General features: G+C 41.8%; 3 protein-coding genes and 1 non-coding gene across 5 annotated transcripts; 3 read left to right on the top strand and 1 right to left on the bottom strand.

Moving 5' to 3' along the window:
* Nucleotides 1-284: 284 nt before the first annotated feature.
* Nucleotides 285-4,842, top strand: si:ch211-199g17.9 (uncharacterized protein LOC108180085 homolog). The gene is made up of 6 exons (XM_041956069.1): nucleotides 285-297; nucleotides 2,373-2,427; nucleotides 3,821-3,910; nucleotides 4,016-4,079; nucleotides 4,211-4,277; nucleotides 4,410-4,842. Exons 4-6 carry the CDS (start codon nucleotides 4,017-4,019, stop codon nucleotides 4,511-4,513), a joined length of 234 nt encoding a protein of 77 aa, XP_041812003.1. The 5' UTR covers nucleotides 285-297; nucleotides 2,373-2,427; nucleotides 3,821-3,910; nucleotide 4,016; the 3' UTR covers nucleotides 4,514-4,842.
* On the top strand, nucleotides 1,456-1,588 carry LOC121620193. Its single transcript, XR_006007568.1, has one exon. It is a non-coding gene; the product is annotated as a U8 small nucleolar RNA (small nucleolar RNA).
* Nucleotides 4,843-6,114: 1,272 nt separating the features above from the next.
* On the bottom strand, nucleotides 6,115-18,496 carry fam83hb (family with sequence similarity 83 member Hb). 2 transcript variants are annotated; one of them, XM_041955704.1, is made up of 8 exons: nucleotides 18,220-18,495; nucleotides 12,753-12,947; nucleotides 12,304-12,636; nucleotides 11,178-11,342; nucleotides 10,914-11,038; nucleotides 10,257-10,805; nucleotides 7,760-10,139; nucleotides 6,115-7,228 (listed from the first exon to the last, which is right to left on the bottom strand). In XM_041955704.1, the coding sequence occupies exons 2-8, from the start codon at nucleotides 12,873-12,875 to the stop codon at nucleotides 7,208-7,210; spliced, it is 3,696 nt and encodes a 1,231-aa protein (XP_041811638.1). In that variant the 5' UTR covers nucleotides 12,876-12,947; nucleotides 18,220-18,495; the 3' UTR covers nucleotides 6,115-7,207. The 2 variants fall into 2 exon arrangements, with proteins under 2 accessions (XP_041811638.1, XP_041811637.1); XM_041955703.1 differs by lacking the exon at nucleotides 6,115-7,228 and having other exon boundaries at nucleotides 7,235-10,139; nucleotides 18,220-18,496.
* A 4,964-nt stretch (nucleotides 18,497-23,460) lies between these two features.
* On the top strand, nucleotides 23,461-25,940 carry LOC121619839 (receptor-transporting protein 3-like). Its single transcript, XM_041955766.1, has 3 exons — nucleotides 23,461-23,593; nucleotides 23,993-24,164; nucleotides 24,965-25,940. Exons 1-3 carry the CDS (start codon nucleotides 23,578-23,580, stop codon nucleotides 25,308-25,310), a joined length of 534 nt encoding a protein of 177 aa, XP_041811700.1. The 5' UTR covers nucleotides 23,461-23,577; the 3' UTR covers nucleotides 25,311-25,940.
* Nucleotides 25,941-26,129: the final 189 nt, after the last annotated feature.

Raw genomic sequence — 26,129 nt, 5'->3', positions numbered from 1 at the left:
TGCTGTTTTTTATTTTCGGCCTTACTACTATAAGGTTATCTCATTCTGAGCTAAATTCTGAAATGGCGGCACTGTTTTTGCGTAACGCTTGTAAGTTTACTTTAACCCACCTAACTTTTAACCATGTAACTAATGAGGACACCTTGAAGATAATAGTGCACATAGCCGACACTTCCTTTTGGGCACAGTGGAACCTGATGGAAAGACAACAACTTTTCACTTATCTAACATTTTTTTTCATTTGTGTAACAGGATTCAACATGGAGGACTTCATTAATGTTCCACCACTGACAGGAGGTAAACTAGTCAAAGTCGCACAAAGTACAAATGAAACCGGTCTTGAAAACCCTAAACACAAGGCTTGTGAATGTTTATACCCTGCTGTCAGGTGGAGATATGCAGGAGCTCAAAGTTGAACAGGTCATGGGCAAATTAACGAGGCTGCAACAAGGTAGTGTTTTAAATTGCTAGTTGATCAGATATTTTGAATTGTCATGTACACATTGTGTTACGTAGCGTTACATAGAAAAAAGTTTGTTCACATGGAAGGTATACCTTTGACCTAGTCAGACTCAATGGTGACATCCTACGAAGATGACTTTTGTATGCAAGTAGAAACCTGTCCTTTATTGGTATGCCGTTTTGTCCATTAAATATTTACTTAAAAATCTGATTGTTTGATTTTATATTGGCATAATATAACTACAGGATAATTGTACTTGCGCATTTGAAAACTACCCTAAAGCATTTCCGTCAACCAAATGGGACGTGTGAAGTCGGAGAAATCACCGACGCGTCCTTCCGTCTTCGTGTTGAATTGCGCGCTCTTGTCGCGCATGCGTGGCGGTGTAGTAAGGGCATTGGACGTTATTTAGCCCTCGCACTAAGTCATCATTAATCTTATAACTATGACGTTTGTAAATGTAGTTATTTATTCGCCATTGTGTACGAGTTATCGCGAATTTAAACGCGTAACTTAGCCAGAGCAGGATGTGAAGGAAACATCTTGACATTTTAGTAGTCTCTGTGAAGCTTCACTTCCGCTTCCGTTGGTAAGTCGAGCTGTCCTTTTCTTTTACTTACATCGAAACTGGCTAGAAATGACCATGTGAAGCACATATATTGTGTCTGAAAGAGGTCAGCTGCTCGTACAATGTGAAACGCTTCGACATGTCATCCCACAGGTCGACAGAAAGGTTTGTGAAAGTGCACCAATGAGAACGCTGCTTTTGGTAGTATATGCAAATGAGCACGCGTTTCTTTTTAGGGTTAACAGAAAGAATTGCATATTAAACAAAAACCGTTACAGGTTAACATAGTAAGGATACGAATTTAAGCAACAACACATACAACTGCATATAACAAGTCGAAATTAAAGACAGCCACGGAAACAGAACCATAAGTAAGACTACCGTAGGTACTGCTCATATCAGTTCGTGCACCAGTGGTTTGATATCGTCAGTGAGGTACATCCTTACCTGTTACTCCATCCGTGGAGTATCAGAACATGATGAATGGAGCTTAATGAGATATGATTAGTATCTCCGGCTTGAAGGGAACAGCAACACCCTTCATGTCCCATTCTGACCAATACTGTCTGGAACATTAAGAAAACAGAAAATAATATTGGTATATGTATGATATGATTATATCGTTGTGATTACTGCATGATGAACTGAGAATGACCTAGTAGCGCCATTCAAAAACAGTCAAAGAAGTAACAAATTTGTCCTGAATGTAGCTTTAATGCTTTCACACTGCTATAAGCGTTACAGTTGCAATGTTTCAGTTGCACTGTGTTTTATTGCAGGTAAAACAGTCCTGGAACAAGAAATTGAGGAGATGAAGTCAGTCAGCGAGTCTTTGCAGAAAGAACTGACAACTTGTACGATGCAAAATCATCACTAATAATTTGATTTTATTCACATACAATGCAGTTATTGTACCTGCTGCATGTACCTGTTACTCCCATGAAATCAAAGACCTGCTAAAAGTTGATAGTAACTGTATTGTATCTATATAGTATGTATTAGCTATCCTTTAGGCAATCATTTATAATTTTTGTTATTCATCACACATTACATTGAATTTATGATTGCATATTATATATTATTACTAGACATTTGTTTTAACAGTACAAATTGAAGCTTACCAACTGGAAGGAATCCATAAAGAAAAAGAAGGTACAAACACATTAACCAAGCAAACAACTGCAGTGTGTAATAATGTAGAGTCTAGCAAGTTTTCAGATTTAATGGCATGCTTATGTTTTGTTTGAATGTGAACTTAATACAAATTTGTCATTTATTGTAAATGCAGAGAATAAATATGAATAAGATGAGGAGAATAATAGCTGTGATGTTTTTCTCCAGAGTTGTGCAGGAAGCTGCAGTTCCAGTGTGGGGAGTCTGAGCAGGACTCTACCAGGTGAGCTCCACACAATACGGGCAAAAAATATTATTCAACATCTTCAGCTGTAAGCAGTGTGTTTCAGTGTTGTGCCGGTGTCTGAAGTCTGAACATGACTATCAACAGACCTCAGTTGCGTGTTAGTGATTTGTAACACTAGATGGCAGTGACGTATCATGGTAGAATCCTGGATATTTTTTCCATCTGATGTCAAACCTTGCCTTCGATTTGTTTTCTTCAGTCTGTTGGTGGTGTCAGTTTTTACAAGTCAGTCTTCAATTTTGGATTTGTACTGTATTTAAGACCCTTTTTAATGTCTGAATGTCCAAGTTATGTAATGACATAATTTTGAACATAATATTGTACCTTTTTTTATAATAATCTTCAATTCAGTGGCATATACTGACTAAAGCAGGGGTCACCAACCTGGTGCCCGCGGCCACCAGGTCGCCCGCAGCATCCACATGAGTCGCCCGTCGCCCGTAAGTCAGTTCTAAAAATAGCACTAATCACGAATTAGCTCTGTCTAAAATTTTATTTAATTGTGTTGCTATTCTTTTTGAATTACATTTACAGTGATGTAAATTTAAAAACGAATACATAAAAACGTAAAAAAATGTATATCATAAAAAAAGTTTAATATACGAACTCTGACGTAGTATGGGTTGGAGGTCAGTCTAGTGCGCATGACAAACCAGCTTTGCTGAGATGAGCTCGTGAGCGCTGCAAAGAGGAGGGGACGAACGCATTTTCTACCCACAAAAACATGGCAGAAAAAAGGAAGAAAACTTCACAGTGAATGGGAGGAAGAGTTCTTTTTTACTAACGTGAAAGAAAACTGTGTGACTCATTTGCGGTGCGACTGTGGCGACAGTTAAGCGGCACAACGTGGAGAGACACTTCAGTACATGTCACAAAAGCTACCAATAAAAACTGTTAGTGGCTAGTAAAAATTGAAATAGATTTCCTGCAAAATGTTGTGGAAGTGATCATTTGAAAATGAAACAAGTGGATATTGCATATTGAAATGTATCTGTTTCCTACCTTGTTTAATCATTCTGAATAACTATTGCGATGGATCATATGCGATCAGTGTCTTCACATAGAGTATCATTAATAATAACATAAAATTAAAGGTACACTGTGTAACTTTGTTATTTCAGAAGTGTATTATCAAAGTGGTAGCTCTTTGCATTACTCAGTGCCCTTGAAGTAGCTCTTAGTTTCAAAAAGGTTGGTGACCCCTGGACTAAAGTAATCTCCACCGAGGTGAATGAACACTCAAACCTTGTGCCCAGTCAAGACTGTGCACACAGTAAAGTTAAGGGAAATAATGGTACTGTGGAAATTTATTGTTAGCTATGTCTGTACAGTTTCTTGGGACTGGATGATGAGTTGTGTGGTTTTGCAGGCAGTTAAAGCAGAACAAGAAAAGTGACGAACTGCTGGAACAGTACAGGTGTGAAACCCAGGAACTCAAGCTTAAACACCGGAAGCTGCGGTACCTTTTTAAAGTGCAATGCTATATTTGCAAAGAAAATAAAAATAAAAAAACAAACAACATTGTTTATATAATTACATTTCCTAAATTCAGCCTTTTTTGCAGGATGAAATTTGAAAACCAACTCCATCAACTGATAGAGCAGCATAAGAATCTGCACTCTATCTTTGTAAGTTTATGTATTGTGGAATTTAATTCCCTTCTATACTGTTTTTTTCCCACATCTCTAAAATAGAATGATGAGAATGTGTCTCGCTGTTGATATTGTAATTGGCTATTGTCCTTCATACTGTCATTTAGAATCCAGAAAGGCTCCCAATTGAAGTAGGGAGTGCTGAAAATACAAAAAGTCAGCTGTTATCAGCTGGTAAGTCCCTGCTCATAATTTATACGCATTCCTCTGCAAGCATGAATGCAGTAAAACATCTGTTTTTGTTCATGCATGAATATAGTGTTTTTCTATTTCCTTTGATCTGGTCTTGTTCTGTGATTCTTACAGAGCTAATGAAGTTGGCTCAGCTTCACCGCCTCAGTGAGGAGGTAGAAGAAGTGAAGAAACAGAAGCAGACAGGTACAACAGCTACAGACACTCAGGGAGACTAAAAGTGTGTGTTTGTAGGTAGTTTGTAAAAAATCAGTTGTAATAGTCTTGTCAGGTGAATCTCCCAAATGTCAGCTTGGAAGTGTTGCAGAATCCCACCAACCTAGTACAGCGAAAACTAAAACTTAAGTTCAGCTCAAAGCTAAACTGAAATAATCCACACTTCCGTCACAATTTGTTGATTTGTATCGATGACATCCATGGAAAACGTTTTCCTGCCAAACTGTCTTTATTCCTCTGTGCTTGGCTATTTTTCTCCATGTACTTGATGTTTTTGTATTAACTGTTCTGTAAGACTTGGGCTTGTTTTATCAAACAGTTTGTTGCTGGAATTTATGCCAAATTTGATGTATTCATGAAATCTGAAATGTTTCACACAACTGTTCAATGGTGTTTTTCAGATAGGTATTACCAGTAGTAGTATCCTGTATGGTACGATATTCATCTTACTTTAATATTGTGTATTGATATAAATTTTCAATATTAAAAAATATACAATTATTCAAGTAAGTATTCAAGTCACATTGTTGTCAAATGGGTTTTATTTTATGAACGTTAAAGAGCCTATACATGCCAGGAGTGCAACCGTTCACTACAATTTACAAACACACTGTATACAGATAAATGCACACAACCACATTCAACTTCAGCTTTAAACAGACTTTTGCAGTATTTCAAATACAATGTAATACTATCTCAGGTTAAAAAAAATGCACACTGACCCTGTGCAACTGATTTCCCTCTAATTAATGCCAATTCGTTTTTTACAGCTAAGACCACATACTTACAATTAGTTAATATTAAACACAAGGCACTTTGATGGTACAGTGACGGTGATCATAATCTAATTTGTAGCTTAGAATATCACCAAGCCCTTTTTATATAAATATGTACAATATATCCCATAAAGAAAACTGTAATCCCTGAATTGTCCACATAGCAATAGATCGCCTTTTGATCAATCTTTTTATTTAGCAGAGTTGTCAAGTAGCCTGGGAACTGTAATATATAACTAAGTCTTTGGTTTAATCGTGTTTACAGAGTAACAAAGGAGTTAAGCATAGGGCGTAGGTCTCACAAGTTAGGTGACTTATGTAAGGAGGCATGGCCAGGTGCCAGACGTCAGTACTGCAAAACGTAGCCATCCTTTTTCTCTTCCTTTCCTTTCAAGGTGATGACTAATTTAGAATGTTAAAATTGTCTATTTTTTACAATTACTTTGGGCAACTGTAAATGCTTTACATTTTTATTTACATTACAAAGACGTACACATCTTTAAAACTCCTCTCCTCTAACTATGAAGGCTTGATGGTCCCCCTCTCTGAATGGTTATCTGACATCTTCAGCCCTGAGAGGTGGGTCCATGCTTGAATAGAAAGGTACATAACGCTCTCTTGAGAGGCTAAAGTTCACTACAGGCTCTACTTTCAATCGAAACTCCCCTGCTCATTATAGTCAGGCATTAGAAAACACTTCTTACTTACTGATTCAGATTTTCTCCCACTCTTCATTCTCCATAATCTCACAGATTTGCCCTTAAAATTTCACCCTTCATCAGTTCTTCATCTCATTCTACTTCTCAGCTTCAGTTTCGCAGTTTTGTTTTCTGGTCTGGGTCAATAATAGTCCTTCTAGCTTTGGTAATGCCCCTGGTGGGCCATTTGGCACACGATAAATCCACAAGGATGCTTTTCTTCCCTCTCAGACAAGTCCCAGCAACACAAAGGCTGAATCCAAATGAATGGTCTTCACCACTATGGCAGACTCCCGGACTCTCTGTCCACAAGAGGCTTCAAGCAGACTTCCTGGAGACTTCCAGAGAGTCTGCTTGTGGTGCAGACTGTGGTGCAGGAGGATTTAATCTCCCATACTTAAATGCCTACTAAAAAAACAAAAATAACTTATTATGAATGTGTAAACCAATTATTTATTAGAACCTTTCTTGCATCATGTGGGTGAGAAATAATATTTAACCACATTGTGACACAGAAATATAAGTATAGGCTTAGGGGTCATTGAAATGTGTTATATGCATTATTATTGTAGTGTGTAGGCCTGTCTATCATTGGTTTATATAGCCTTGCAGTTTGCTTCTTGCATCATGTCTCATACGGACAACTGAAGTCCGCAAGGACTCAGTCCACAAGCCCAGCAGTGGTGCCCCCAGAAATTTTCCATAGGGGGTCATTTGGATTCAGCCAGAGACTTGCAGAAACACACATCACTGCTAGTATACAAGTGCAGTCATAGATTACCAGGTTTTGTAACTGGCATGTATCCATTTTCTTGACTCCCTCAGGTGCAATATGTACTGTCTTTCTCTTATCCCTCAGTCACGTTCATACAAGCTCATTTATAGGTACGCTGCCCTACCTTTTTCTGTTCGGTGAAACATCAGGCCATGAAACCAGTAGCAAGCAGAGGCACTCTTCTTTCTCTCACTCACCATATAAGGTAAAAGTGGTACCAGGTCTTGGCAAACAGGCACATTCCAAACTCAACGACTTTAGTTTGTTTTCAGCATTTTTATATATTGTCTTTTCAAGTTTTATTACTTCGTATGAAAATCCAGGAAAGGCTGCAGTGTAGAGCCACAGAGGTACTTTGACAGTGTCGTTGGCACATAGGGGCAATGGGTCTTTTTGATCATCTTGCATAAATAGTTTCCATATAAAAGGTCGATCCTCCATCTTTCATTACCCCAGGTTATTCCCCATCTGTTAACAGAACAACAGGGATAACAGTGAATGCAAGAAAGTATGAACTCCAATCCATTTTGTCTGTCCTTTCCCCCCTCTGTAAATACTTCGAGGCTTCAGGGGACAGTCCTGAGAACAGTTCTCTGCTTATCTTGATGATGCATTAACTTAACCAGTAATACAGCTAGAAAAGGTAAAACCAAACTCAGTAGTATCTAAATAAATTAATAACAATCCTATAGTTCTACTGGACTTTTAGTATATATACAAAGCAATGATTATTAGCTTGTCCACCAAAATGTATTTTCACAGCTTAAAAGCAGACTCTATATCAAACACTAAGTTCCTTTTTCGGAAAAAAACTGACTTTCAATCATTAATCAAACAGCATCATTCATTTCTGGAATTACGTAGACCATGCATATAAAAATTAGCGTTAACATTAGCATTATTGCTGCTTTTTGTGTTTTACACCTAACACTACTTGTGCTTTGGTCATATCTCTTTCCCATCCACGCTGCAAACAGCACCCTTGCAGTGATAGACTACCTCAAAGCGGCTGTAGACCTTCTTCTCCTTCCTCAAACTCTCTATCCTCTTCAGCAGTCCCTCCCGCTCCTGGACGTTGCCCTGCGGTCGCAGAAATCGGTGAATTTTTATGGAGTTCTGTCTCTCCAGCGCGTTCCCCTCGGCGGCGTTATCTTTGTCCCCTCCCGTTTCTTCACGCTCCAGTCGGCTCTTCTGGCTGTTTGCCGAGATCTGCTCTAGAATGACTTTGGTGTCATCCCGTAGGTTACTACTGAACAGCACGGAGCTGCCTGGGGCCTGGTATCGAGACGGGCCTGACAGGCCGGTTGATGTCTTGTGATTGGCTGTAGTTTGGTCGGTTGTGGTAGGTCCTGCATCTTTAGCTGATGAACTCTGCTTTTTGCTTGAATCTCCAGTGACCTCTCTGACTGTGCTCATGCCCCTGTCATCTCCTGAAGATTTCTTTTCTTTATCCTTGGGCCCAAGGAATCCCTTCAGCCTCTGAGTCTGCTTCTTTAAGAAGTCGAGTGTCTTACCCTCACCCTTTCCCTCACCAAGCGTGTTGATGGATGTGTTAGATCCCATAACTTTTTGCGGTCCTTCCTTAAAGTCCTCACGTGGCATAGCTGAAGAACTATGAGAGCGGCTCTTTTTCAGTTCACTCTTCTCTGCATCTGTAGCGTCTGTGGTCAGAATCTCCTCATCACAGGAGACACGTCTGGGATTCAGTCCTTTGAGCTTCAACGGATCCCTCCTGAAGATCTTAGGCGAAGGAAGGGGCCTCAGAGACTTGAAAATATCCTTCTTTTGACCCTCTGACACGTTCTCCTCTTTATGAGTTTGAGTTGTCTCTGATGGCTTTAGGTGGCTCACAGAAGGCTTGGCAGAGCTTATGGGTGGTTTTGAGGAACTAACTGAAGGTCTGCGACTGAGCTCTGCCAGTTTCGCAGAGATGTCTGGCTTCTTTGGTTCACTTTCCACCGGACTAACGGGGACAGTTTCGATCTTCGGAGTCATCGCAGGGTTTAGGGAAGGTTTATCAGAAAGGTCTGGCTTTTTTTCAGCAGGCTCTGGGCCTTTTAGCGATGACTCTGTTCCCATTTTTGAGGCTTTTCTCTTGGAAGCCAGATCTTTGAAATACTGCAGTCGACTGGCTGGGTCATTCATGTTCAGTGAGGATGATGTTGTGACTTCAGATTTCTCGACAGCTGGCGTTATATTTACCTGTTCATTCAATTTTTGAGGCTCCTCTTTTACTTTATTCTCATCTTTCAATTTAATCTCCCTTTCCTCTTGCTGTGGCTCTTTCTCCTTCTCTTTTTCTTCTTGTTCTTTCTCTTTTTGTGTCTCACTATCTTTTTCCTCAGCCTTCTTTCTCCACTCAAAAGGCTCACGAGCCCTCCTCTTCTCTAGGATCTGGGCCACAATCGAGGAAGTGCGTACTGAGTCTAACTGATCATCTTCCTCTGTGGCTGGTTTTAGGCCCAGGCTGCTACTGTGAATCTCAGCCTTGGAAGATGAGAAAATGAGCGAGGAGCGCAGACGAGAACTACGCTGAAGGAGTGGGTTAATACGTGAACGGAATGAGTCATGTTTGGACAGGAAGAGATCTGGAGCCTCTTTTGCTTCCACATCCACACCCACCTCCCTGGCTGCACCCCTGTCTGTCTCTTTCTCCTTTTCCTTTGCCACCTCCATCTCATTTTTCTCTGGTAAAACTGGCTTTAAGTCACTGACTGACGGAGGCCAATCCTTGGTTGTTGGGGCAGAGTCTTTACTGGTGCTCTCAGGTACCCTTGGTTTTCCAAATCGTGGTCTGAGAATATCTGGTCTGGGTTTGGGGGGAACATTTGGTGCCTCCTTTACTCCAAAGCGGGGAGCTGAACTCCCAGTGGCTGTTGGCTGCTGAGACGGTGGAGGATCTTCAAATGCATCAGACCCCATAGGCTGATTCAGACCTTCTTCTCCACTTTCCTCATAAGTGCTGAGATAGGAGTGGATTCTCCAACTCCTCAGGCCTTGCCTAGCATCTGCGTCTTGATCATGCTCTTTATCAGATTGTTTAGGGAACTGTTTCTTTTCTTGGGTGGGGTGGAGCTGTGTAGGTGAGCTCTGACAGGCATATGCTTGACCAATGCTGGGCCTCTTATGGGAGGAATCTCCTCCATACCTCCCAGCTAACGGATGTGCCTGGTGCCCCTCAGGACCTCTCAAGTCCTCAGATGAGAAACAGTTGGGGCCGTAGTCTCCAGGTGGAGGCTCCTGATCTGAGCGAAAACTTGACTCTGAATACTGGTCAATGGAGAGGTGTGAAGGACGACCTTGAAGTCTGTCGTAGTGTCCGTGGCCAGAACCCGACCCAGGCCCTTCACTGTAGTAATGGCTACTTTGGATCTGCTCCCTGTAAAGAAAATACAGTGGCTCTTAGTTGTTCATTATGTGTAAAAACATGTGCTCACATAAGATGTTGATACATGTGATGATTTCAAACAGTTATAGGTGTTAAAGGTTTAACTACCTGTGGAAGTCTGTCTCATCCAGATTATTCATGACTCTGTGCTTCATGTATTGCCTCGAAGATGAGTAGTTTTCCTGGGTTCCCTCTGCATAGCTGTGCCTCTTGTAGGCACTCATCTCCATCTGCCGGGAAACTATGGACCTTCCCTGCTCCATGAACGACTGCTGCAGACGAAACTGTTGCTGGGAATACTTTCCAATTGTAATTCCTGCCCCAGGTTCAACGGTGTGACGAAATGGGTCGTTCCTCCGGAAAGGAAGTGCCAGATTGCGCTCTGAATCTCCATAGGGGAAGGCAGAGGTAATCTCAGGCCTGCGGTAACCTATGGGGTTACGCAAAGACTGGGTCCTCTTCATACCAAACTGGTTGCTAAAGTAACTGCTGGTGCTGCTGGTGTCAGAGAGGGCAACCGCTCCATCAGATGGATCAATTACTAGTGGCTCGGACTGAGCAAAGAGAATGCGAAACTCTTCATCAAAGGTGGCAACCAGCTCCCCGAGAAAGAGGTGGGCAATGCAGCGGTGGATCTTCTCATAGGACCACATGAAACTACGAGAAAATAAGAGAACAGTGGAGATGGTGATTAAAGTGCTTGCATTTACAGAATGAATGGAAATTTGGTCTTGGCAATTTAATTAACCAAATTAAAGTTCTCACCTGTAGTTGCCACTGAGCACAGCCCTGCAGTCAGCTAATAGGAAACGATCTTTCACCTGCCCCTTAAATGATTTCCCCGTCCGGGAATAATAGGTTATTCCTACCACGGTCCTGACACGCATCATCTGTAAAACAAAATTTCAATCATGTCACAGACACGTGCGAGCCTTGGTGAAAATGATGTCTTATAAAGAATTAATTGCACAATACAGTAAATGCAACAGCCCAGTCTTTTGAGACAATGCAATGAAAAGGCAAACTCACAGGAATTAAGTCCAAGTTGACTTTGCAGTTGATGACCATAGAGACAAAGTGATGGACTTCCTGCTCATCCAGTAGAATGTAGACAGGAACATGGCGTGCTGCTGCATCCAAGAGGTCAGCAAAAATGTCAACATCTGTGAACGTGTCCATCACTACTGCAATAACCTGGAGAGGAAGAGCAAACCCAAGAAACCTAGTCAAGTTTTGGTCAGTACAATATGGTCTTTGTTAGTCTGGTTTTATAACCATTTTGCCGCAGCCCTGGTTCAGCTGGTTAAGTGAGAAGGTGATTTAAATTACAAAACTGGAACATTTACATAATTTGAAGGAGTTTTGGCATTGGCAGTTGTTCTCTGTACACAGAACATATTTTCAAAAATGGACAGGACATAATGTGTACATGTTAATGGCACAGGATTGTGAAAAGGGTTCGGCTGTAAGTGTGAAAATGAAGTTGGATGTTGGACTAATATATTTACTATAGATTGTATGGAAAATTAAATACTGACTTAAAATAGAAGAAAGAAAGAATTATGCACATCACAATGGACACCTCTCAACCAATTATAGCAACTGAGACAAAATGTACATCTAACCACACTCACTGTGTCAGCAATACACTGTAATGAATCTCTACTAAATTTACATAGCAAACATGGTCAAGAAAGATTACTGACTCCAGTTTGTTTGAACCTGTCTGTCTTCTATGTGCATGGTCAAACACCTGATGTGTTATGACTCTCCTGAGTCTCTTATACGTTTTGTCACAGCAAAAGCGACAGCCACGTGCTGTGTTAACACTCTGACAGAAATGGATGACAGGGCCCACCACACCAACAGGTCTGACTGCTTGTGGCATTTTGGCATCTTGGCAACAACACTTTGTGCTGATTACATTTTTAATTTAGCCAAAGGCCAGTACGGAAAAAATCTATTTGCAAGGGAGTGGCAAAGTTGGCAGATAAAAATTAAGATGAAACTAACAATGTAGATGACATAACCCACACAGGCTAGTCACTGGCAGTCGTAGAACATTTGACAGAGAAAGAGGGTGGTAAGAAATGTGGAGTTAATTTATTAAACCATAGGTTCATGTCCATGTTCCCTATCCGTCCCTTTCACTTACTTGGCGTGCATTCTTGATGAGTCTCCTGGCCTGCTCCTTGATGCTTGGCATGTCTGGGTCGGAGGGGTTTACCAGAGTGGTGACCTCTGTGGGCCCAAGGAAGCTGTGCTGTGCCAGCGGCCAGCCCAGATCCAGCCCCGGGGCAGCCAGGTCGGACTGTACCGGCCAGTAGGTGTCGGAGGAGCCATCAGCCTCCTGACCTCCCTCATGGTATGTCAGCTCTAGGACGCTGGATGCCCGCTTGGGAGTCTGGATTGTGGACTTGATAAATTCAATTTCTGGTTGGGCCAAGAAACTGACCACATCTGCGGCCTGGAGGAATTCATAGTAGCCCTGGTGTGACAGGAGACACAGCCACATCATTACACCATAACATGTCACTTTAAAGTAGTGATATGTATTCAGTAGATACACACAAAAAACACACAAGTAGAAAACAGCAGTGTTACCTGTGTGTCATTTTCTATCAGAGCATCAATAGCTAGGCGGTACTCCTCACGGTAATGTGGAGGCAGGTAGTTTGGGTCAAGGGGGTTATCACCGATTGATGAACTCTGAGATCGGTGTGCCATGGTTGGAGAAAGGTGTGGGGTCAAAGGTCAGGGCTCAGAGGTGAGGAGAGGTAAGGGAGGAGAAATCTGAACCTGTGCAGAGAAGTCAGAAAGAAAGAAAAGGTCATGTTGGTGAGTTTAAAATTTGATGCAAAAGGCTTACAAATGCTATTAAAAGCACCTTATTATTTTCATTTATTCACATGTACGTCAGCCTGTTTTGTGTTTTTTTCTATGTATGTCAAAGCAAAGAAAATAGCACGCAGGTTCACAACACGATTAAACATCTTCATGTGTTCAGTCACATTGCTTCTGTCGGTGCAACTTGGTCCTGTATGACGCCTGTATACAATACTCATTATTGACTTTAATATTCGTTTGGGTAGTCACACTTTAGTGACACTTTGTGTCAGGAAAAAACAAACAGACAGATTACCTATAACCTTTTACACAAAGTGTCTATTGTTGCTGAGTCAAAGCCTGTATAGTAAGTTTAATGAGTACACCTTTCATGTTAACACACCTTTACCGGCACGCAGTACCACAGGCTTATTCTCTGGCATACGTTAGTAGTTGAGACAGATATCACATCACATACTTCCCACAGAAGTATTTTCTTTCCCAACTAAAGGTTTCATTTCAATGTTTACAAGGCAAATGAATGCAGTTAAGAGGAGAAAGAGGAAGATTCTTGTATGAATCATTAATTATTAAGTTGTGTTTGATGTATTTTAATGCAAGGTTGATGGTTTGTTTTTATCATTACTATCAAAATTATACAAATACAAAGTAGCCGTGGCACTCTCACTAAACTAAAAATGACTGCTGACAACTCGATGCCATATAAAATCGACTGGATGACTCTTGGCAATAATAAAGACTAATACAAAGAGTCCTTCATAGTTCACCATAACCTCCATTTTTGTAGTTAGACAGTGATTCAAAGTTGACATGACTTAGTTCTATTTTATGGCAACACACACCCTGCTTAATTGCCCCTGTGATTAGAGTGGTATTCAGTAGTGGAACATCCTGCTTGCGATAGCACCAGTGATTAACTGAAATTCAAGCTGGCTTGTGAGAAAACCATACACAAAGAAAAACAACAGGATATGAAAAATACAATGGGAGATGTCAGGGAGAGGTAGGAAAGGCATGAAGGGGTGTATAGACAGGTTCTCCCATATCTCCGCTCAGTAGATTTTCATGCTTCGAGGTGCTACTCAGACCTTGTCCTGAAAAAGCCATCAGTCATAAAACACAAATTGATTTAGGAGAGCACAATGAGTAAGCAATTATGTCACAAATTTAACTTACACTTAATTTAAGGTAGTGAATGGAGCATTGTTACAAGACAACAAGCCACAACCAAAAAACGAGATAGATGGAAGGCAAAGACAACTAAACTGGACACAACCAGGAAGGGCATAATAATTTGGGCTGCAACTGATGATTATTTTCTTCATTCATCTGAAGGTTATTTTTACGATTCATAAATAATTTGCATAGAAAATGTCAGAAACATCACAATTTCCTAAAAGCCCATGGTGATCAAATAGCTTCTCTGTCCACTTTATTCTTAAAACCAAAGGATGTTCAGTTTACCATCAAATAAAATAAAAAAGAAAAGCAGCAAATGATCACAGTTGAGAAGCTGAAACGAGGTTGCATCTGGCACTTCTGTTTGAAATATTATTTGATTATCAAAAAAGTTAAAGAATAATTTTAATTAATTATCAACTAGTTTCAGCTCTAATAACAGTAGCTGTTAAGTCATCATTATTTGGCATCTGTGCATTATTTTATGGTTTACTGTGTCTGCCTCTAAAAGATAAAGTGAACTATCAAGGCCACTTGTAAGAGTTTGTTTGGCATTAGATAAAGGAGAGGAGAATGAGGAAGAGGCATGCGACAAAGGTCTCAGGCTGGATTCCAACCCACAACAAAGTTATGTGTCACGTATAATCGACTGAGCCAACCAGAACACCCCCTCATTGATATTTAATGTGGTCCTGACTGCTGCATACTGGATGGGTCATCTGCTGGTGGAGATGTGGGTCAACAACCACTTAACTGTTCAAGTAACCAAAGTAAGGTGGTAAATCTCAGGAACATACATGGGTTCCTTCTGCACTTTACAGCCCGTGGTCAAAACAGGAAGAGTTTTTGACTGTGTGGATATATCACCATGGAAATGTGCAGCCTGAGGAACTATGGTTGACTGGCAGTCTGGGTACGTACATGATCAGAATGTGTGTGTAATGTGGGGTTTGAGTGGGTGGGTGAGTAGGTGATGTGCATGGTTGTACCTGCCGTAGAAGTGTGTGTAAGACATGTTTTCTGTAAACTTCCAGGCACACTCGCAAAGGGCCTGTGTTACAACCTGCAATCACTTGGAGAAGCCGGTTTACTCAGAGGCCTGGTGAGTCATCGGGTAGCCCTGCCTGGCCTAGCCTGCAGATAACTTGCAACACGCTGGACAGCGGTGATTCATCTGTTGGCAAAATGGCTGACATCCTGTTTCGTTTCTCCTTTCTAGTCTAGAAATTAGGCCTTTTGCGGTGTGCTGTTCCCATTTAAAAGTTCCACGGTGGTCAGGGAGGCACGTCAGGCGCCCACATGCCTGCATGGAATAATTTGACTCCTGCCAAGTTTCTAAAATGGAAGAATCGCAACTACTTCGATCTGTCTTGCTTCGCTCTCTATTAAAAAAAATCTAGCACCCTCAGGCTTGATCTGTATGAAAGTGAACTGTAGTAACATGTATACCTGAGGACTTGTGATGACGGCCATAAAATGAGAGATGTGCACCTGCATGCACCCGTCATAATGTTTAAACCTCAGATAAGCCACCGAACATGCAACAACAGCAAAACAAAAAAAAACACTACGAGTGCCTTTCAAATTATGAAATCGTAACACTGCTGTTACTGTTTTTCAGGTACGAAAATAAAGAAAGCTGCCATCAACAGTTACTTTCCTCATTACTGATTAATCTTTGATTAGTTTTCTTGATTAATTTTCAGTAAACAGTGACAACAGATTTGGAGGTGACGTTTTAGTTGCTTATTTTGTCCAACCAACAGTCCGGAGCCCAAAGATCATAAGACGAAGAAAAGCAGCAAATTCTCACAGCAGAGGCGCTGTTAAAACACTCCATTGTAGAGGAAGGCACCAAACCGGTGCAAATCGACCCTGAGGTGGATATGAGCTAAGTGGGTGACTCAAGAGGACAGTCGCAGTTAACATAGCCTTGGGTTTCTTTCTCGCCCTCCTGACCTCTGGGTCACTGCAGATTATGAACATATGAAGCAGGACAGACTTTCTCACCTGGCCGACTGGTAGGATACTCAAACAAATACTGCTGCTTTGTTTGTTGTTATAGCAACTGCAGCAAGCATCAAATGGTAGATAGTGACACATGATAATAGAGATCTTTCGTTCTCATTTCTCTCTCTCTCTCTGTTCCTCCCTTGGTTAGAAAGCTTTCTGTTGCCCACACAAGGATGAGCTTGCCCTAAATGTACCATTAACAAAACCAGTTTGAAACACTAAACCACCGCAGGGCAGGCAGGCAGGCAGGCAACGGACTCCTCAAAGCCGATAAATCCAATATACAGATGTGGCCAATATTTGCTCACTAAGCGTGTAAATGGTTCATTCCCTGCATTGCTGCATGAACATCGACATGAGAAAAAGGGAGTGAGAGAATAACAGAGAATAAAATGAGATGTGGGAGGGGAAATATGTTTAATCTGTCTCAACACGTGAAACAGAGAAATAAGCCTGAGGAGACACAAACTATCAAGCACAAAGTCCAAAAAAAAAAAAAAATTCCTCTTCACACATGCATCTGAACACACCTCGCTAAACAAACACTATGATTGATCCCGCATACCTCTCCGGTCACTTCAATTTGTGCGATAATTCGGTGTGAATGGAGTGAGAAGGCAACACCTGAAAACAGGTTTGGAGGGATGAGCCAGTAATCTGCTGATGCTCCTGTCACAACCTTTCAGTGCCACTTCAGTCAGATTCACACACAGAAACATAGATAAGAGCAAACACAGAGCACCACTTGTCTCTTCATTACACCCCAGCACAACTGTTGACTGCCACAAAAAAAAAAAACAAAGGCAGCTTAAGGTCAGGTGAACACATACTGTATGCGAGAACACAAGGCGACACCGATCCTTTCCCAAATGTGTTTTACGGAGCAGCACTGCTAGAAAAACAGGTCCTCTGAGGCCCTCGTCATTTGTTCCAACTGCCTTAATGTCTGCGGTTACCGCTGGAAAAGCCAACGATAAAAAGAAAAATGTTTCTAGTCTGCCTCATGTCTCCCCCTGAAGCACAATATTGCTCATACATGACTTACAACCCTTTGACAAAAAGACAGTAGCCCCTTGTAACACATACAATGCAAACAAAGCTATGAATGGGATGCAGCCTCGGCCATATGGCTAGTGTGACAAGATGGAATCTATAATGAGAAGCACACAGGCACAGACACACCACAGAAAAGCTGGCACTACAAACTTTTCCCCCTCAAATTATAACCACATGTGGGACTATTCCTATCCAGTGAGTCACTTTGAATGAATCGAAGCAAAGCCTGTAGAGGTGAAGTTTGAATCAGTGCGCTGCTTGTTTGGGTCAAAGCTGCAAACAAAATCGATCTGTGTGTTTGCAATAAAGATACAGTCAGAGTCCATAGATCCATAAGTCTGTGGGAGAGGTCATGTGGTAGGCGTCTGCCTTGCTCAGCAGACAGTATGTATGAAAAGGAGGCAAGGACCCTGAAATTAGAGGGATCTCAAGCTGGTCTAATGGCATGACCGCCGAAGGACATTGCACTGTGCAACCAAGACATGCTTGTTAAAGTGTCTCTGCCCTTCCAAGCATTATTTATTACCTGTAGTTCCCTACAACACAGATGCAGACAAAGCTTCACACAGTGTGAAAAAAAAATGTGAATGTTTTCAGCGGTTTGTCAGTGCCCTCTAGTCTGTGTGCCCAGACTATAATAACAACACTGCTCAGGTTTTTGCAATGCACAGCAACGACCTGGATGACTTAATCCTCTATAAACTTCCTGATGAGGAGAGTAGCCGGCATTTCACTGGTTTATTCCACTCACATTAGTGGAGATAAAGAATAGAATAGAATAGAAGTTAGATACAGATATTGAACCAAGAAGATTAGAATAGAAAAAAACAAGATACAATTGTAATAGCGCACGGAACGGAATAGAGTAGAATAGTGTAAATAATAAAACAGGACACAATAGAATAGACCTTCTGAACAAATTGTTCTTTTGTTCCTGTTCGTACTTGCAAAGTTCGCCTTTATTCCCACTCCGTACCTCCTAACTGTGCAGCAGAGCTCGTCTGTTATCTTGTCTTTCTACCGACGGTGAAACGGCCGATGTGTCTCCTTTCCCGTCGGTGCGTCACATTCCTCAGATGGGCCACGAACTCCACCCAAACCCCCGGCGCGCACCCTCCTGTGCCGACCAGCGAAAACAGGCGAGGCGAGGCAGCGCAGACACCAGGCCCGGGCTGAGCGCTTCCCTCGGCGGTGTGAGAAGCTCCAGAGCCGCCGCCACTGAAGGGCACCGAGCCGCGCGGTGAATGAGGAAGGAGCGGGGCGACTCCTGTTAGGCAGGGCTTTCCCACCGGTGTGACTCCTCCCAAACCCGTTGATCACTGGGAACAGAGAGCCATTGGAAGTTCACTCCCAGTGGCATATTTCAAAAGTGCTGGTCTTCATCCCACAGCTGCTTATTGGTGTCTTAGCTTGAAACAGAGAGGGACGCGTCGCCAAACTTTTACGCAAAACTCTTTCAACAGCCAGCGTTGTTCCAATACATGAGAGGATAATTCACCCTTCTGTCACTGACTCTTCACACTGTTCTTGTCTCAACTTTGCACTTGTCTTGCTTTGTCCTTGTTTGTACTACTTAAATATTAAATACAGCGCTGGAAAAAACGAAATTTCATACCTCCCGTGTCTTGTATATAAACGAGTCAACAGTCAAGTTCTCCTGAGTCTGAGTCCCTGGATGACTGACAGCTGTGGAGCTAGCTTGAGGCTGCACTGTAACCTGTGAGAGAGGAAATAACACAGTATTCCTCATACAAAAAAGTTGATTTTGCTGTCACTTAAACGCAGCACTTCTCACTTCAACACACCCTGCAGTTTATGGTGGGCTGATATTACCTGTTGCATAGACTCACTCACTAAAACATCGTGTGAATGAGTCACCTACTGTTTTTCTCCATGCTGAATCAGCACATTTCCACTTCCTTTTTCTGTATGCATGCTGTAAAGCCTCCTCGCTGCAGGTTGCACTGCTCCATTCCTCCTCCTCCTCCTCCTTCTATGATATGGGCTGGATTTGGGAGGCTTGTTTTCTGGAGGCCATAGAGGCACACTGCAAGTCAAGTGACACACAGATCCATAAATCATCATTTGCAGGTGGCACCAGATTTAGCAGATTGATCTCACACTTGTGGCCAAAAGATGAATGATTATTTGATTAACTCCAACATTTATTGACTGTGTAACATGAAGAGAACGATTTCAGCCTCAATCTTTCTGCTGTTAACTCTCTTTCTTTTTGTGTGTCCCTTATTTGCTTTGACTCTTTCACTTCTTGACTTTCAGTCTCCCTCTCTGTGTGTCCCTTGCACTCAAATACACCAGTGTGTGTGCACTTTATATGGGACGTCCTTTGTCCTGAAACGTGTCTATCAGACAGAACACACCTTGTTTCACGGCCTGATAGCAAGCACACATTATGAGTATGTGTGTGCAGTCCTGCTCCTAAGGGTGTGCCTCCTGTTTGAATATCTGCCTGGCGCTCGTGCACTAGTAAGCTGTTAAACACTCACACTGCAGGAGCCATGCTTCTGACCTCTCTCTCTTTGTCGTTTACCTCTTTCCAATTCATGCAAATGTGCAACTCTCAGCATGACAGAGACATGAAATGAGAGCTGTTGTGTTTGCATGACAAGTAGACTACGGCAGAAGAGTAAAGAAGTAAAAAAGGAGAGCAGTGTGTTTGTGAAATTAAATTCACTGAAAGAAGTGTGGGTGTCATGGGAGAAAGTTACACAAGTGTCTGCATACACGAAGAAGTTTTGATAAGCACAAGCAGGTATACAGACGCTGAAATGCAGGGTGCGGCCGCTCCAAGGAATGTGCTCAAGGCATCTTACCACACCCAACGTCCTTCTCCCCTCCCCTCCCCCCTCCCTCTCTCTCTTTCTGTCTTCCTCAATCTGGCCAGACCTCTCTCTCCTTGCTCCTCCCTCTTTGAGTCACCTGGCAGCCACTGAACAGGTGTACAGGTCCAGACAAGGGTCCAGGCAGCAGCTAAATCCTGGCCTGCACCTCAGCACGCCTGGCAGAGGAGTCTGCTGTTATCTGGCACTATTTGAATTCAAACAAGCTTTACTGACATGCCAGTTAGGGCTCAATGTTGACAATGCAGTTACTGTATATATGCAGAGCACAAACTATAGAGAATTTCAAATCATGACTAAGGTGTTGGGCCCCTACGAGCCTCTGCAACAGCTTCTGCGCTCATTGGCACAGATTCTGCAAATGTCTGCAGTTCCACAGGAGGGATGAACTCAAGGAATCCAAAATATATTTCCTCATTTAGTGTTTTGATGATGGTCAAAACAGTCCACAATCTCCCATAGGTGTTCAATTGGGTGACTGCATAGAGCCATAGCATACTGCATGACTGAATTCAAGTCAGTTCAGTTTATTCAAGTTTAATTTGCCCCCTGTCACATACGTATCAGAATGTATATGTCAGATTTGTACTGGAAGCTATTTGTAGATTTTCTCCTCCGCTTGAATGTGCTTCCCGCGTGTCGACAGCTGATGTAGCTGTTGTCTCTGAGCTGTTAATCACCATTTACTTGTACCAACAGGAATGTTAACTCAGCATCGGAGAGCGCTGGCACAAAGAGGTTACTCTGTGAGCCTTCTCTTGTCTTGTCTCTCTTTCTTTCTCTGGCCTGCCTCTCTGCATGCATCTCTTTGGCCCTGTGAGCTTTCCCAGCATGCTTTTCTCACGCTGTAATGTCACACCTGAGTATAAGGTGACTCTCTGGAGCCTGTGGCAGTGAGGTCATCTTTACACCACTGTGCCGGGAGGAAAGGTGTACATATGCCCTGAAGTAGTATACAGTATATGTGTTGGAAGGGAGGGGTGGGGTTGGCAGTGTGTGCATGGACTCACATTGCCAATGAGACAACATCACATTCCTATTACCACCAACCATATAATGACATTTCACCTTCAACGTGCATTTGCAAAGGACAAGATCCTGCAAAAACAACTCTGCTAATTAGCTGTTAACAAGCAACAAGGTAAAACAATATTGCTAGAATGTATATTCAGTATGTGAGTTTGTGTGTGTGTGTGTAACTAAGAGACCAGATTACATAATTGCCATTATGTCGTTAGCACAGATACGACCTAAATAATCACTGACAAGTACTTCTAAATGAGATTTGTCTAATGAACCAGACCAATCTGCGTGTGTGTGTGCGTGTGTTCGACCAGAGCTCAAAAACTTGTCAGGAGACTCTGACGAGCATTCTGATCAGTTTTTAGTACTAGGTGGGGCATCGTCATGAACCGTAAACTCCTCTGGTAGAAGAAAAGTCCCAATAGTGTGTGTAAGGTTTTCATTTATTGAAAGTAAGTGTGTGTGTGTGTGTGTGGGAGAGAGAGAGAACTGACTGCATACCTGTGACAGGTGTTGTCATTTTGATGCTATAATTATGATCGATTGTTAGCATAGCCTTACAAACCAGCTTGACACCATCATACTGTTACTACAGAACAACTAAATTAAACCTACCACGGCTACTACTAGTAATTAATTATAATTTAAGTTGAAACAGCAACAAATATTTCATGAATGCAAGAACAAACATGGAGACTTTATGAATACATTCAAGAAAGGCTCCTGATTCTTAGTAAAATATCTGAATAAAAAATGAATTATTCAGAATAATTTCAGCTCTGAAGGGTTGTCACTCAATACAGAGCTTTATTCTAGACTTCACCAGGCAGGCCAGCTGTGCTCGACCTCCTCAGGGAGCACTCTTGGCTCTCACAGGAAGTTCAGATGACAACTGTGTGTTTGAGGTTGAAACCACACGCGCTTTTGTTTTTCTATGAAGTCCTAAAACAGGTTTAGATGTGAAAAGCTCGTCAGAGGAACAGCAAAAGATCAACAACAGTCAAAGCCTCTTTCTGAGAAGACAGGTGACTCGAATTAGTGTTTACACCAACAACTCTTGGCCTACATTTCCAAGAATGTCATATGTGGGCCGCAAGAACAACCTGTAGATCCAGAGGTGGAGAGGACTGATGGGTATCAGTCACCAACCGGAAAGGCTGACAAAGCTGTAAAAACTTGTTCCAAATGGTCATCATGCAGGATCCATCTTTATTTTTTCAGAATGGTTTCTGTAAATTGTGATGTGCCTATTAGTTAAATACATCGGGCCACAGAAACACATACTGTACAGTCCAAGTATGTGAAACTGGTGAAACTTGAATATGATTGTTGTTTGATTTTTGACACTGTTTCTTTTCAGCTGAGTAACTGGTTGAGCGACAGGTGTATTATTTATCTTTTTTTCTGACATGGCAAAATTGGTCCTCTGGGCTACTGAGCATGAATTAAAGATCACATATTGACTCGTGTGTATGCCATTACTTCACCTACGGCAAGATAAAGGGACACATTCTTATGAGAGAAAAATCCTGCAGCAATTATGCTGAGAATTTAATCTCATCAGGTCACCGGGACGACCGTAATTGCTGGCAGTAACTCAAGTTTCTAGTGCTCAAATATCAAAAGTATATTTACTTATTATTAACACGAAGCCAATGTAGTTAGTCTCTCTGAGAAATATGTAGTGGCTTGTGGGAAATCCCAGGACTCTTTCAAATGCTTGTTCCATGCACCAAAAGATGCCACCAAATGCATTGCAGATGCATCACCCTCAGCATGCGTCCTGACCAGCTGTCTCATACTGCCCCCTGCTGAACTGAGCCGAAGCGTGCGCGCTGAAAGCTGCGTCACACTTGCAATGATGTTACTGGGAAAGAAACAAAACCTACATAAATACAACAAATGGACATAAGTGAAGGCTTGAAAATAAGACATGCTGCTAGGGGGGGAATTAAATAGATGTATGATGCAATGACTCCTAAAACCAAAAATATAGAAAAACAAAGAAGATGGAAATAAAAAGAGCTCTTTAAAGAATAAATTGAAGAGTAAAGTACTTCAACTGATTCGACTCCTGGCCAACCACCTGGAGATTAGATGACATTCTGTTCGTTATTGTGCTATAATCCATTACTGTCTTCCTGTGGGATTTCACACATGATGCAATGCCTGTTCATGAACTAACACCTAAGTAAATACCTGTGGTCAGTAAAATAAGATAATGAAGGGCATTCCCTCCAAGTGTTGCAACTTGTTTGGATTGATGATGTTGCTCCGGTGCGCCCTGAACGCGCTACATGGAAAATGAAAGTGTGCTGCTAAGTTTCGTTTTCCAGACTATCATCTGCTGACGGACAATAAATACAGAGAGTCTGCAGGGCGACGCTCAGAAATCAAACGTCGTGTCTCATCTACAGGAAGAAAAACTCGGTATCAGACCAGCAGACAGCATGAGCAGATCCACAGGTAACGCAAAATGCTTTCCCTGTAACACGTTAATGTGCTGTTTGATTTGGTGCTGCGCTGTTTGTTTAGATCAATTTGACGCCCAGTGATGCAGCATCAGCATTTTCAATGTTCATAGCTGCGTTTTTTTTCCTATTTATGTTGCTTGTGATGTTAATTCCGCCAAAATTGTAATTCAAAAAGATTGAAGCAGGGTGTGACCCTAATTTCCAAAAGGCAGCCCTGTCCAACACACACACACACACACACACACTCATATTTATCGATTTATTTCTTTATTTCTTTTTTTTTCCATCTATGACATTCTTTGTATTTCCTGGTACGTGCTGACAGTTTGCCCTTTTCCTCCATGAACACCAGTGTAGACTTTTTTTTGTTTTTCTATTTCCACTCATGCAGACTGGGTTCCTTCCTTGTGGATGGAGACCTTCGATGAACTACTGTACGATGACAATGAGCTGGACTATGGAGACCAGTGGAGTCTCAACTTTAACTACACCCAGACAGACACCGTCACCAAGGAGGAGAGAAAGAGAGGCTGGAAGGTGTACTGCCACTGTGCATATGGAAAGTATGTACTGTCCTATATTCTCAGAGTATATATCACACCAAACTGCTTGCAGTGATGGAGGAAATACTATTTTTTATAGTAGCTGGCTAGATGTACAGGTTGTTTTGCTACAATTTCTCGGACTCCTCCCTGTTGCAACTTCGTTCCAGATCATATGATGAAATAATTGTATGACAGGGAGCAGGCCACATGCAGTATTAAAACAGCGTCATTCTGTGGAGAAATCTGGTACTGCACCCTGGGTAAAGAGGGCAAGTCATCCTGGTTTCAGGCAACTCAGAAGATTGGTATCAAGTATTCAGATATTGAGTAAACGTAATAATATTACAACTAAAAATACACTGTAAAGTAGTAAAGTATAAAAGCATTAGCATCAAAATATACTTAAAAGTAAAAGTACTGGTGCAGAACGGCCCATTTCAGAATCATCATTATATTACATTACTACATTATAATTACTGATGCATTAATGTGTAAGTTGCTTTAATGTTGCAGCTGGTGAGTGAGAGTAATCTTAATTAATATACTGTATATACTGTTGAGTATGTTAACCTATAATCCATCATAATTTTTTGGTTGATTTCTAATTTGTATTAATAATATAAATCTGCAAAATAACTGGTAGCAAATGTCAAATAAGTGTAGTGAGGTAAAAAGTACAATATTTGTCATCAAAGTGTATTGGAGTAGAAGTATAATGTCACATTCTACCACTGAATTTAACCAACAAAGCTATGGGACGACAGACCATTTTCGATTGAAATGCTAGTTTAACAATTGTCTTCTCATTCTTCCCACAGTTTCCAGTGTGAATCCTGCCACAAGACGTGGCCTTCGGCACGGGTGGTGGTGTTGTTCCGCTACCGGCTGCGGGGTGACCGGGGGACAGTGATCATGCGGCCCTTTGGACAGGCCTGCCGCCGTTGCCGCGAAGATGAGTTTGATCTCCCTGGCTTTTCCAAGAGGGAGGTGGAAGAGGCCTTGCTCAGGCTGTTCAGCAAAATCCGGAAGAATTGCTATGGAGATGAGGATGATGACGATGATGGTGGCTCGTCAACATGCTCTACCAAGGTGTGGACCAAACCACATGAGTCTTCCCTGTGTGAGGCCTGCATTATGGGAATTTGCTGTCAGGATGATGACTAGAAGTGTGTTTGTGTGTGCAAGTAAGTGTGTGGGAGTGTGTGGATGTGCACTACTCATGTTGTGGAGACATACACCTGTTTCCACTGTCAGATTTGGGGACTCGCCTTCCTTATGGGGACATAATGCTAGTCCTCATAATATAAATCATAAAATTTTTTGATGAAGACCTGGGTAAGGGTTTTGTGTGTGTGTATGTATACTTGTACAGCTATATTTGTAGAGGGGGACATTTTTGGAAAGTGAGGACACTTTGGCCAGTCCTCACTCCCAGGCTTGAAGTTAAGCATTTAGTTGCGATTAAGGTTACCCTTAGTAAGGAGCTAGGGATTGCACTATGTCAGTGAGTGTCCTCACAAGGACAGAACAGTGTTTATGTGTGTGTGTGAGTGAGAGAGACAGACTGACAGTTTTGTGCTGGTTGAGATGCTCCTGGGCCGTTTGCACTTACACTTTTTTTCCTGATATTCCTGATTTTGTTGGTTGATTCATTATGTTATTGTGCTAGGTTAACTGTGTGTTATGAAAATTATATACTGTCAGGACCAATAAAGCGATTGTTATAGTATGTAAATCAGTTTGTATAATTTTTTGTATTTTTGTGGCTACTAATAAAGTCTGACCACTCTTTGATTTTTGGTCATGATTATTTCTTGGCGTGTGGAGGACAAGTGGTGGAATGTAACGAAGTACATTTACGCAACTACTTTACCCACAGTTTATACTACTTTATACTTCTACATTTCAGATGCAAATATTTTACATTATTTGATAGCTGTAGTGGCTCCTTACTTTTCCATGGAAAACAGATGATGAATATAA

The sequence above is a fragment of the Chelmon rostratus genome, chromosome 16 (genome assembly GCF_017976325.1).
Source record: "Chelmon rostratus isolate fCheRos1 chromosome 16, fCheRos1.pri, whole genome shotgun sequence".
NCBI classification, from domain to species: Eukaryota; Metazoa; Chordata; class Actinopteri; order Chaetodontiformes; family Chaetodontidae; genus Chelmon; species Chelmon rostratus.
This window is presented reverse-complemented; position numbering and strand designations above follow the sequence as displayed.